The sequence below is a fragment of the Mandrillus leucophaeus genome, unplaced genomic scaffold (assembly GCF_000951045.1).
Source record: "Mandrillus leucophaeus isolate KB7577 unplaced genomic scaffold, Mleu.le_1.0 Scaffold240, whole genome shotgun sequence".
Taxonomy (NCBI): Eukaryota; Metazoa; Chordata; class Mammalia; order Primates; family Cercopithecidae; genus Mandrillus; species Mandrillus leucophaeus.
In genome coordinates this window covers 362,141-375,210 of record NW_012102477.1, presented here as the reverse complement: position 1 = coordinate 375,210, position 13,070 = coordinate 362,141, and the positions used below count along the sequence as shown (strand labels likewise).

General features: G+C 56.2%; 1 protein-coding gene across 1 annotated transcript in view; it reads right to left on the bottom strand.

Moving 5' to 3' along the window:
- Positions 1 to 13,070, bottom strand: part of ADCY9 (adenylate cyclase 9) — a 201,943-nt gene that overhangs the window by 14,241 nt on the left and 174,632 nt on the right. Inside the window, exons 6-8 of the mRNA XM_011982563.1 lie at positions 11,710 to 11,812; positions 5,711 to 5,919; positions 1,621 to 1,780 (exon numbers count right to left, since the gene is read on the bottom strand). Coding sequence (XP_011837953.1) covers positions 1,621 to 1,780; positions 5,711 to 5,919; positions 11,710 to 11,812 — 472 coding nt within the window. The remainder of the gene's footprint in view (positions 1 to 1,620; positions 1,781 to 5,710; positions 5,920 to 11,709; positions 11,813 to 13,070) is intronic.

Sequence of the window (13,070 nt, the reverse complement as noted above, 5' to 3'; positions counted from 1 at the left end):
CTCATTGCAAACTCTGCCTCCCGGGTTCAAGTGATTCCCCTGCCTCAGCCTCCTGAGTAGCTGGGATGACAGGCTCCTGACACCACACCTGGCTAATTTTTGTATTTTTAGTAGAGACGGAGTTTCACCATCTCTGGCCAGGCTGGTCTCGAACTCCTGACCTCAGGTGATCCACCTACCTCGGCCTCCCAAAGTGTCTAGGATTACAGGCGTGAGCCACTGTGCCCGGCCTAATCCATGTTTCTGTGTAATCTAAAAATATCACCAATACCATCTGATTGCTTTACTATCCCCAGTCAGTCTTACTTTTGCTAGTGGGCAGTGTCGAGGACAGATCAAGCCTGTAGGTTCACTAGCCAGCATGAGGCTCCCTGTTCACACGGTATCACGCGCCTCTGCAGGCGTGGGAAACGCCACGTGTCTCCGTGGAAAGGGAAGGGAGGCCCCCTCGTTCGAGAACCACTGTGTGATCAGCTTCCTTCAAAAAGCTTTTCCTCGGGGCCCATTGAGATGTGATGTGGGGCTAAAGTGCCAAACACCATCAGCACGCCCGGAAGCCCATGCACCAGACGCATCATCTCCCACGGCCGCGCTGGTTCCCTCTCCACGGAGTTTAGCAAAAGTCCCTTCCCGACCAGCAGCAGCCGATCCGGGCACGAGTCAATTCTGTCTGCCAGGTATGCTTCTCACACGGTTAGGAAACGTGGGGCAGACGCTTGTTTGTAAAGTGTAAAGGAAAATGACTCATTTGGAACTTGATGAAGAACAAGTCACACTGGCAGGGACTCGTGCCCACTGGGGACTCCCCAGCCCGGCCATTGCCAGGGCGTGAGCATCTGGGTAGCCCGGTGTTAAGTCGGCTCAGGATAGCAAAAGAGTTCATGCCTCTTCGAGGGTTTATTTTTATTTTATTTTGTTTTTAATTTTATTTTTATTTTTTTTTGAGACGGAGTCTCGCTCTGTCGCCCAGGCTGGAGTGCAGTGGTGCGATCTCTGCTCACTGCAAGCTCCGCCTTCTGGGTTCAGGTCATTCTCCTGCCTCAGCCTCCCAAGTGGCTGGGACTACAGGCGCCCGCCACCACGCCTGGCTAATTTTTTGTATTTTTAGTAGAGACGGGGTTTCACCGTGTTAGCCAGGATGGTCTCGATCTCCTGACCCGGTGATCCACCCGCCTCGGCCTCCCAAAGTGCTGGAATTACAGGCGTGAGCCGCTGTGCCCAGCCCCATTTTATTTTATTTTGTGACAGAGTCTCGCTCTGTCACCCAGGCTGTAGTGCGGTGGTGCAATCTCAGCTCACTGCAACCTCCGCCTCCCGGGTTCAAGAGATTCTCCGGCCTCAGCCTCCCGAGTAGCTGGGATTAAAAGAGAGCACCACCAGGCCCGGCTAATTGTTTGTATTTTTTGTAGAGACAGGGTTTCACCACGTTGACCAGGACGGTCTCAATCTCTTGACCTCATGATCCGCCCACCTTGGCCTCCCAAAGTGCTGGGATTATAGGTGTGAGCCACCGTGCCCAGCCAAAGGGTTTATTTTTAAATTGCTATCCCAAGTGAGTTAAAGAGAGAGATTAGGGAGTCCAGGAGAACGTGGAAATAAAACAGCTGAGCCTTTACTTACGTGTATGTTCGTCTCAAATTCGGAGGTGACATGGGAGTAGACGGCCAGTGCGGGGAGCGACACCAGGATGGCCCCGATGCAGTGACGCGGCAGCCAGCCGGCGATCCACTCCAGCAGGCGCTTGGTGCAGGCCATGACATCCTCTAGGAAGAACACCATCCTGCGAGAGGGACAGGGGTTAGCGGGAGTGATGGGGCCTGGGGTGGGGCATGGGCCAGGAGACAAGCGCAAGGCTGCAGCCAGCACTGCCCTCCGCTCTCTCCCATGCTGCCCCTGGGATGGGCATGGAAGCAGGTGTGGGGTGGGGGGTCTGTCTCCCTCACTTTTGGTAGAAGGCAAGGAAGCCGGGCTCAGCTCATTGTACCCGACTCTAGGGTCACATGTTGCGTTCTGATAAAATATGCTTGTGAAAAGCACACGCTTCGCTCGTCTCAGAGAGCACATGAGAGTATTACAGGCCCCAAGGAGAGTCTCCTGGCGGTCACCACGCTGCCGTCACCTGCTCCCATCAGCTTCTGAGGCAAGAGGTCTTGATGGGGGCAGCTCTGGAGGCACCCCAGAATTCTGTGGAGCCCCTGCAGTTGTCGCAGGAGAGGTGGTCCTGGCATCTGGTGGGAAGGTGCCAGGGACAGAGGCGTCCTGCATGTGGGCAGGTGCTACCCAGGGAGGTTCTGCCCTGCACCCCACACAGCAGTCACGCCCCTGGGCACCCACAAAGGCGGAAGGCTGCCGACAGCATCTTAGCCCAGAGCCTGTGTCCCATCTACAAACAGAGAGTGCTCTGCGGGGACGCTGGTGGTGACGCTGACACACCGGATTTCCCGGAGGGCAGCTCCTGTGAAAACTGAGTGGCAGTCATCTCTGCTCTGTTTGGGGCATCACCAAGGCCTGTTCCGTGTGTCAGAAAATCACATCACAGGCCGAACCCGGCTTGTGGCGCCTGGACCACTAAACCCGCACATGCGTGCCGTCTGCATGTAGGCTGTCACGTTCATCACGCGTGTGTGCGGCTTCAGGACTCTCCAGGCAGCGGGGCCCTGTCGTTCGTGAGGTCCAGCACCACGTATTTCGCGTGAAAAGACTTCGTCGTTCTGAGCAGAGCGACGGTACGCACTGACTCCTTCCGCAGCTGTGTGTCTCCGCGGGCTCCGTTTCAGGAGCGTGATGTTGACACAATAAAAAGTTCTGTCTAAAGCAGCAGCGGAGCGTGTGGGCCAAGAACCACTGTGAGGAGGAGGAACAGGTCTTGGCTGAGCCCAGGGACCCCTGGGCCAATGGAAGGGGGCACATGGGGAGACAAGGAGAGGGTGTGGGGTCCTCGTGGGGAGACAGTCCTTCTCTCAAGGTTGCTGCCAGGGAGCCGGGGACGGGCCTGCTGTCCCTGCCTCAGGAGAGGCTGGACGGGGGCCGCTGTTGAAGAGCCTCTGGCACAAAGCCCCCCGCCCCGCCCGGCGGCCCGGCCTCCGGGCCTGAACACCTACCATCCCTCTACCTCTTGGCTGCGTGGTGTGGCCAGGTGAGGAAACGCTCAGCCTCCAGCCATTCCCCACACGGACGCAGGCACAGTCTCACCCTTTTAGGGTACTGGACAGCCCTGGTTTCCTGATATTTAAAGGATAATGAAGGCTTCGGAATATTTCCAAGAATAACCACAAATATGCAGAATACAGAGGCCCCAGGAGGGGGGACAGAGGGAACCGAGTTCTCAGTCAGGAGTAGGAAAGATGCGAGGTGGCGGGGGGCCTTCATGCTGGTCCCCGAGACTGCAGGGATCTGAAAACGAGACCTGCCATCCTCACGCCTGCCGGGGCAGAGTAGAGAGGGAGACGCAGGAAGCCTCCTGGAGGCGGTAGGCGGGGCCTGGGCCAGTCACTGAGAAGGCGCCTGGCTTTCCTCCTGTACAGGAAAGGGATGGGGCGCCCGTACGCCCCACAGCGCAGGCTCCCGTCAAGCTGGGGTCAAAAACACGGCCCTCAGAGGGGCCAGGGAAGCCTTTCAGGGTCTGGGCCTCTCCCAGGCTTGATGATTCCTGGTAAATGGAACTAAATCCCACCAGAGGCCTGTTTAGGGGTGCAGCAGCTACCACCTTCACCAGAAGCTTGGGGAGTGTGTCCCTGCAGGCGGGTCCAGCACACCTCACCCCAGCCCTTGCCAATCTAGACCGGGGTTGGCCTCAATGCTTTAGAATTGGGTCTGAAGGAGTAGGGAATAATGGCTAAAGGGTGAAAGTAAAAAGGCGTGGAGACAATGCTGGCCTCAGAGCCCTCAAGACACTACAACCACCCATATTAGAGGAAAACCTGCTGGTGGGCCAGGGAGGGCAGACCTGGGGGAATGACTGCCCACCGGGACGGGTTTCTTTTTGGGGTGATGGAGGTGCCCGATAGTTACATAGTAGTGATATTCATACAATTCTTCAAATTTACTAGAAATCACTGAGTTTTGCCCACTTGAATGACTTTATTGTATATAAATCATGTCACAATAAAGCTGATCCTTTTTTCTTTTTTGAGATGGAGTCACGCAGGCTGGAGTGCAATGGTGTGATCTCGGCTCACTGCAACCTCCACCTCCTGGGTTCAAGTGATTCTTCTGCCTTAGCCTCCCGAGTAGCTGGAATTACAGGCACCCACTACCAAGACTGGCTTTTTTTTTTTGTATTTTTAGTAAAGACAGGGTTTCGCCATGTTGGCCGGGCTGGTCTCGAACTCCCAGCCTCAGGTGATCCACCTGCCTCAGCCTCCCAAAGTGCTGGGATTACAGGTGTGAGCCACCACACCAGGCCTAAAGCTGATCTTTTTAAAGAGGAAAAACAAACCAACCAGGGGCCTAAGGATGTCTGGTTTGGGTTCTGGGGAAGCAGGCCCTGGAAGGGCTTTTGGACGATGGCTCCTTTGGGAGGGGTCCCCAGAAGCACAGGCGGGCACTGAGGCAGGACGGGAGGCTGTGCCAGGAAGAGGGCTGCTTGCTGTGGGCAATGGGACGTGAGCCCAGAGAGTTCTGGGAAACAGTGAGCACGTGCCAGAGAGAGCATGACCCACGGCGAAAGGGTCCTGGGTACAGCACAGGAGGGAGGGCGGAGGCAGGAATCCCAGCCTGCCCACCTCAAATGGGAGAAGCCAGCATTCTGGAACTTCGGGCCAGACTCAAAGCCATTCGTCTCTGCCCTGGGATGTTGGATAAGGGCAGCAGGCGCTCAAGGTCAGGGCTGCCTCCCCATGTCTGTTTGAAGCCCAGCTCCCGGGCACGGTTGCTAGTGGGACTCTGCTAGGCTGGCAGCCGTCCTGTTGAGGGTGACAGGACCACGAAAGGGGCTTGTGGTGCCCAGGGCCACCTGCCTGCTCAGGAATACTGAGACGTTGCAAGCCCCCTCAGGGAGCCGGGCTGGTCCTAAGGGCCCGGCTTCCCCAAGACGCACCTGTGGTCTGTTCGGAGCCTCTGTCCCCTTTAAAGTGAGCTTTTTATTATTGGGCTGTATGAGTTCTTTATCCATTCTACATGTTAGACCTTGTCCGAGGCCTGATCTGCAAATGTTCCCTCCCATTCTGCGGGTTCTTTCGCTTTCCTGATGTTCTTTGCAGCACAACGGCTTAACTTTTGACGAAGTTGAGCTTGTCTCTTCTTTCTTCTGCTGGCGTCATACCCAAGAGACCACCGCCTGAGGCAAGCACGCGGAGATGCTGCTATGGGTCTGTTTGGCTCCTGCACTCTGAAGAGGCGCCTGCTGACCCAGCCCCGCCTATCATCTGCCCCGACTCATGTATTTTCCTTTCCTTCCTCCAGATCATTTCCTATCTTCTCACCTTCTCCTCTGCAGTCTCTCACCCTGGAGATCCGGGGACGAGCTGCGGGGTGCGGGGCTGCGGGGCACTGCCCCCTCCAGTGAGGTGGTCCCCCCGCATCTGGACCAATGTGAGGGAGGGAGGATGCCGGGGCACAGGGCTGGGGGAGGACACGGGGGCCCATCTCCAGAAATAAGCCAGCAGGGACAGCTGGCTGGAGACCAGTCCAACTGCTCAGCCATAAGCCATAGAGCCAGAAGAGGGAGCTAACGGCTCAGAGCTGGAGACCCAGCCCACGCGGCGCTTACCTGATGGACACTGCGAGGGACAGCACCTCCAGCAGCAGGGCCGCGCTGAAGACAGCCAGGGCGGCGGGTGGGGGAGGCGTGGTGGCCGCTTCGTACTTCAGGAAGCAGGTGATGGACAGCGTCAGAAACACTAAGGTCGACAGAAACACATCCAGGAGGGAGCTGAAGGTGGGACTAGCAAACGTCTTCACAGGCGAGTTCTTTATGACCTGTTTGGAGCAGGAGTGGAGCAGAATGACTGGGTGGCCCCCGGCGGCCAGGAGCACAGTTCGGATGGAGAAACAGGCAACACATGCTGAGCGCTGCTGCTCTGGACCAGGCACGGGGCGGGAAGGCTCTCGGAGGACTGTCTCCCTCTACTACCCCATTTAACACTGGGGAGTCCAAGGCACAGAGAAATTAAACTTGTCCAGGGGGCTGGGCACGGTGGCTCATGCCTATAATCCAAACACTTTGGGAGGCTGAGGCAGGAGGGTCGTTGGAGCCCAGAAGTTCAACGCCAGCCTGAGTAACACAGTGAGACCCCATCTCTACAAAAAAGTTTAAAATTAGCCAGGCATGGCAGCGCGTGACTGTGGTCCCAGCTACTCGGGAGGCTGAGACAGGAGGATCGTGTGAGCCCAGGAGTTTGAGGCTGCAGTGAGCTATAATCATGCCACTGCACTCCAGCCCGGGCAACAGAGAGAGACCCCGTCTACCAAAAACAAACTAATTAGCCGGGCCTAGTGGTTCGTGCCTGTAGTCCCAGGTACTTGGGTGGCTGAGGTGGGAAGATCGCTTGAGCCCAGGAATTTGAAGCTGCAGTGAACTATGATCACACCACTGCAGAATGATACCCCGTTTCCAAAAAACAAACAAACAAACAAACAAAAACCCTGCCAGGGTCACAGAGCCACTGATTATGACCCAGCACATTCTCACAGACACATTACATATTTAGCTGAAAGATGAGTGACTGATTGGCGCAGGTGAGGTCTCTGCATCTGTAAGGCAGTTGCACGACAGCAATGTGCAGGGAGCTCTGCTGCCTGGCGGAGCCCTAGGTTCAGCAGGTGCGAAAGAGGGGCTTCAGGGCAGAACTGGCTGAGGGGGATTTAAGCGGCACATCGTTGCCTGGGAACCTACGGGGCCTGGCTCTGTGCTTGGGGCCGGGGCCCACGCAAAATGATGCCCTTGGGCAGCTCACAGCGGAAGGTGGGAGGGACAGGGATAGGAAACACAGGCAGGTGTGCCAAGTACACTAGAGAGGCCTGCACCAGTGTTCGGCAATTGAGGGGCAGAAATAATGATGCTGACATGTCCAAGAGGTGTACCAGGCCCAGGGCCTGCAGGGCCTGGGGGCGTGCGATCTCCGCTGATGCTCACAACACCCCACAGGCAGGAACCACCACCCATCTCGGGGTACAGATTGGGAGGCCAAGGCCAGGGGCTACCCCGAGGGCATACAGTGAACGAGGAGCCAGCCCAGGACTCGGTGTGGACCGGTTGACTCCTGAGTGTGCCCCTAACCTAGAGGAAGGAGCAGGACCCAAAGGCAGAGGCTGTGACTGGGAGAGAGAGGGATGCAGAAAGTTCAGCTCCTTTCCATTTGGCCTTGCAACCTTCTGGCAACCCAAGAGGCCATGGGTGTCCACTCAGCGTCCCAGCCGGGCTCGGGGCTGGGGGGGGGGGCTGGAGGCGCAGGGAGCGGAGAGGTCTCATGGCAGCCCTGGGTGCAGTGTGCGTTCCGCGGCACAAACCAGCTCCGGGTGTCCTGACCACTCCCAGGAACCAGGCGGGGAGGGAGGAGGGGGAGTCTGGACGGTGGGAGCAAGGCTGCCAGTCAGCCCTGATGCCAGGCTGGACCCCGCCAGGGCAACCTGGGGGCGGGGTTTGGTTCCAAATTCCCTCCAAAGAACCTAGAGGCTCTGCAGGTGTCCATGTGCCCCGGAAGGGCAAGTCCGGTCCCAACCCCGGAATCCCTTCAGAAGGTGTGGGAATTTCTTTTTTCTTCGGAGGCGGTGGGGACAGAGTCTCACTGTCACCAGGCTGGAGTGCAGTGGCGCGATCTCGGCTCACTGCAATCTCCGCCTCCCGGATTCAAGCAATTCTTCTGCCTTAGCCTCCGGAGTAGCTGAAACTACAGGCACGCGGTACTACGCCCGGCTAATTTTTCTACTATTAGTAGAGACGGGGTTTCACCAAGTTGGCCAGAATGGTCTCTATTTCTTGACCTTATGATCTGCCCGCCTCGGCCTCCCAAAGTGCTGGGATTACAGGTGTGAGCCACTGCGCCCGGTCAGGTTTAGGAATTTCAGGGGTGACACTGCCCATGCCCACCTGCCTTGGCAGAGGCACACGCACGTCCCCTTTCTCTGGGACTCCATCTAGTGCCCATCAGGGGTCCCAGTCAGGGCCGGGTACACGCATGTCCCCCGAGACCTCACTGCCTTGCCCACATGTGAGGCCAGGTTTCCACACAGGCTGCTGTCCTTCCGAGAGCCCACACCTCCCACCTTCCACCCAAGCGCTCGGGTGCAGGGCCTTTCTCTCTTGGGGCTACCATGTCCTCTGTAGAACTGCCCCATCCATGCATGCTGGCAGAGGTCCCGCTCCTCCCTCCACCTCCCTTGTGGTAACTCCTGCCTGCCCTGCTGCTTCCCAGAGACACCCGTCCCAGCCCCAGCCTCTCCCTCTGGGCCACCCCCAGCCCTAATGCCAGAGGCTCCCCAGGCCCACCTGCCCTACCCCTGTGCATCCTGGCAGTGCCGCCTGTCCCAGTCCCACTGAGAACAACGCTCCCCCACGTCATGACACTCTTTCGCCCTTTCTCCCCGCGGGCTCCAAACCCAGGGACAGTGCCAGTGGCTCCGCCCTGCTCACTGCCCACATCCCACGGCCTCTGGGTGTGGCCGTCCCATCATCCTCAGAGCGCAGGCTCTGTGGCGGGGCTGCCAGGGCTCAAGTCACTCCGCCATGACTAGCTGTGATACCCACCCAGCCATGCCTCAGTCTCTTTATCCAAAACCAGGGACAAACCAGTACTCGCACCTTGTGGGCGGTGGGATGTTAGGCTAGGAACGTACCCACGTGGAGCCCCCAGCACGATGAGTCCCCACACGCAGGCCAGCTGGGAGGCTCCCTTGTCCCGGTATCTGTCCTTTCCTACCCATCGGGACCCTGTGGCCACCTGCCCTGAGTTTCGGTAACAGCCTCCCACCTGTCATGTGGCCTCCTGTCTTGTCCATACTCTTACCAACCTTCAAAACTCAGCTGATACATGTTTTTCTTTCTTTTTTCTTTTTTTTTTGAGACAGAGTTTCGCTTTTCTTGCCCAGGCTGGAGTGCAATAGTGCAATGGTGTGGTCTCGGCTCACTGCAACCTCCGCCTCCCAGGTTCAAGCGATTCTCCTGTCTCAGTTTCCCAAGTAGCTGGGATTACAGGCACCCACCACCATATCCGGCTAAGTTTTGTGTTTTCAGTAGAGACGGGGTTTCACCATGTTGGCCAGGCTGGTCTCAAACTCCTGACCTCAGGCAATCCGCCTACCTCAGCCTCCCAAAGTGCTGGGATTACAAGCGTGAGCCACTGCACCTTTCCATGTTTTTTTTCCTTTTGTTGGAAGAGACAGGGTCTCACTGTATTGCTCAGGTTGGTCTGTCTCCTGGCCTCAAGTGATCCTCCCGCCTCAGCTTCCTGAGTAATTGGGATTACAGGTGTGAGCTGTGTGATCTTAAAACACAACCTGAGGCCGGGCGCGGTGGCTCAAACCTGTAATCCCAGCACTTTGGGAGGCCGGGACGGGTGGATCACGAGGTCAGGAGATTGAGACTATCCTGCCTAACACGGTGAAACCCCGTCTCTACTAAAAAAATACAAGAAACTAGCCGGGCGAGGTGGCAGATGCCTGTAGTCCCAGCTACTCGGGAGGCTGAGGCAGGAGAATGGCATAAACCCGGGAGGCAGAGCTTGCAGTGAGCTGAGATCCGGCCACTGCACTCCAGCCTGGGTGACAGAGCGGACTCCGTCTCAAAAAAAAAAAAAAAAAAAACACAACTTGTTCCAGATCCTTCAACAGCTCCCCGTGGCCTTTGCCATACAGTCCATGGTGTGGGAGCCATAAACTAGCCTCTGCCACCTCCTGCCACTCCCGCCCTGGACGCACCTGCAACTCCCTGGACGCACCGGGCTCTTTGGTATCTCTAACGTTTGTGGGTGCTTGCCCCACTCTCCAGAATGTTCCCTCATTCCTACATTCCATTAATTCCTAGTCTCCCCACCGAGGCAAGCTCAGGAGCTCCCCCCTTGGAGCCCCCAGCCTGGGCTTGGTGCCTCACCATGCGCTGGGAGGGCATTCGCAGACCTCCAGCTTCGGATGTTGTTTCTAATTCCTGCTCCCTATCAGGCCACATCTTTCCCCCTTCCCCAGCACCAAGAACAGTCCCTGGCAGAGCAGAGGCTGAGTGTACATTTGGTGCCTTTAGGAAAGGATGGCAGAGGAGTCTGCTGTCTGGGAGGCTCAGCAGTGCAGGGTGAGAAGCGGCCCAGACGTCTGGCTTGGCAGCCAGACCGCTCGTGTCCAACCCCGGCTATGGGACCACGGCCACCTGTTCAGCCTTTCTCAGCCTCAGCTTTCTCAGCCTCAGCTTTCTCTTTGGTAAAATGAGGATAATCATCAGCTTCCCTACAGCATTGCTAAGAGGATTAAATGAGATGATATTGTGCCTTACAGGCCACCAACCAGCCAACTTGCAAGTCCACTCCGGGAGCTGTGTCTGGGACATTAACGGATATTCACTGTCCCTTGGAGGCTGACGGAAGGGGGCACCTCCCACCCCACGAGGCATAAACTGGCTCTACAGGGCTCACCAGGGTCTTTCTAGAGCCCAGGCCAGGACACCACAGAGTTTAATGAAGACCTGCTGGAGGAACCAAGGGAATTAGAGTGAGAAATCCCTTTTGCTCTGGGTGGGGAGGGCACCCACTCTTGAGTTGGGAACACTCAGAGGTTAGGTTTGGGGCCAGAGGAGAGAATGCAGTCAGGAAGCCGCCAGGATTCAAACCAGGCTCCAGGTTCTTGTATTATTCCTTCCAGCAAGTCCCTACAGAGCACTGTGAGCGTTGGGACTGTGCTGGAGGCTGTGAGAGGGGCTGGAGGAGAGGGACTGGGGTCCTACCTCACAGAGCTGAGCATCTAGGGAGGGAGGAACACGAACCCAGAACCACGCAAGATTCCAAAATGGGGCACACATGGAGAAGGAAGTGTACGAAGGGAAGTACAATCCAGTCTGGGGTCAGGGAGAGCTTCTTGGAGCAAGTGGGATTGGGTGATGGGCTGACAGGTCAAGTACAAGGGGTTAAGGTGGTGGAGGCAGGGGAGGAAACGTGGAGCCGGAGTTAGAGAGAGAGGTGAAGGCCTCCTGGGTCCTTCTCAGGCTAAGAAAGCAGGGAGGGCAACAGGCAGAGAAAAGCCTCACCCAAGACTCCAGGACAGGTGGGGCGGGGGCTCCCTTCCAGGACAGGTGGGGGGGACCCCCTTTCCAGGGCAGGTGGGGGGGCCCTTCCAGGGTAGGTGGGGGGGCCCCTTCCAGGGAAGGTGTGGGGGGTTCCCTTCCAGGGTAGGTGGGGATCCCCTTTCCAGGGAAGGTGGGGGGCCCCCTTTCCAGGGAAGGTTGGGGGGTCCCTTCCAGGGCAGGTGTGGGGGGTTCCCTTTCAGGAGAGGTGGGGGCGGTCCCTTCCAAGACTGGGGATAGCCACAGGGCCCTGGAGACGCCACCGCAGAGGAAAGAGTCTACTAATGGCGAGGTTGTGCTTTAAGACAAAGGGCTAAAGAAAGGTATTTTTCCTCCTTTGCAGAGACATTTCACGTACAGTTGCCACTCAGGATTTACAGAGTGTGGGAAATGAATGTTAGCCTTCATGTTCCCATCCCTTGCTAAAGCACAAAATTAACAGTGAATGACCCCGTGAGAACAACAGTCACATTCCTCAGTAAAAGCACAAGGAGAAACGAACACACCTCTCCTTGATAGCTGGTCCTGTAGGATCGCTCCAGCTCCTGATCCAGGAAGTTCAGGCTGAACTGGTTAATGGGCGGCTTAAAAAAATAATCTTTCATCAGGCTGGAAGACACAACAAATGCAGTCGATCAATGCCCAGCACCATCACCGTACCGATGTTTTCAGATCACAATTAGCGACCAAAACGCTGCTCATTAGGTCACTACAACAGCTGCGTCTCAAAGCGTCCGCAGACCAGATGCCGCTCAGCTGCCCCTTGTTCAAACAGATCTCTGGGAAGTCCTCTGTGCCGCTAAGCATAATCATATTTTGTGTTCCACCTCCATTAAGGAATGACTATCCACCATGATTATAACACACATCATCGGAACCTTGGTTTTTTGGGGGTTTTTTTGAGGCAGGGTCTCACTCCGTTGCCCAGGCTGGAGTGCAGTGGCACGGCAATCTCGGTTCCCTGCGACCTCTGCCTCCCAGCTTCAAGAGATTCTCCTGCCTCAGGCTCCCGAGTAGCTGGGATTACAGGCGCCTGCCACCACGCCCGGCTAATTTTTGTATTTTTTAGTAGACGCAGGGTTTCACCAGGTTGGTCAGGCTGGTCTCGAACTCCTGGGCTTAAGAGATCTCCCCGTGTTGGCCTCCCAAAGTGCTGGGGTGACAGGCATGAGCCGCTGAGGCTTGTTTTTGAAAACACATTCCTCATGTCCAGGATTTGGAGATGAGGGCAGCTTTTCTGTTCTGTGAAACAGTCTTTGGTGAAGAACACGCAGATTACTGTGCTGAGAGTACTTACGCGGATTTGGAGGCTTCAAATGAAACCATAATTCAGAACCGGCGGTCCTGTCATTCAGAGCACTGACAGTAATTGCCACCATAAAAGCTAACAGGTTGTTATCACAAAATTGTGTTTATAGTTAGCATAATTTTGGTGCTATTGTCACATATGCAGATTGCATGTGAAACCTGCAAAATGATAAAGCTCAGTGATTTTAATAGCAGGGAAATCAAACCCGCTTTCCATGACTCTTTCGTTCATTTATGAATTGCCAGCAAATAGTAATATCCTTTCTATACGGCAGAAAATTACTAGAAACTAAGGGAATGTTAACATGCTTTCAGAAAGCAAATATAGCTGTGTTAGCCTCTCTCCCTCATACAGTCACTATCAGAAGTAAATTAGATGAGGCTGGGCGTGTGGGCGCATCCTTGTAATCCCCAGCCCTTTGGGAGGCCGAGGCGGGCAGATCACCTGAGGTCAGGAGCTCGAGACCAGCCTGGCCAACATGGTGAAACCCCATTTCTACTAATAATACAAAAATTAGCTGGGCATGGTGGCAGATGCCTGTAATTCCAGCTACTCGGG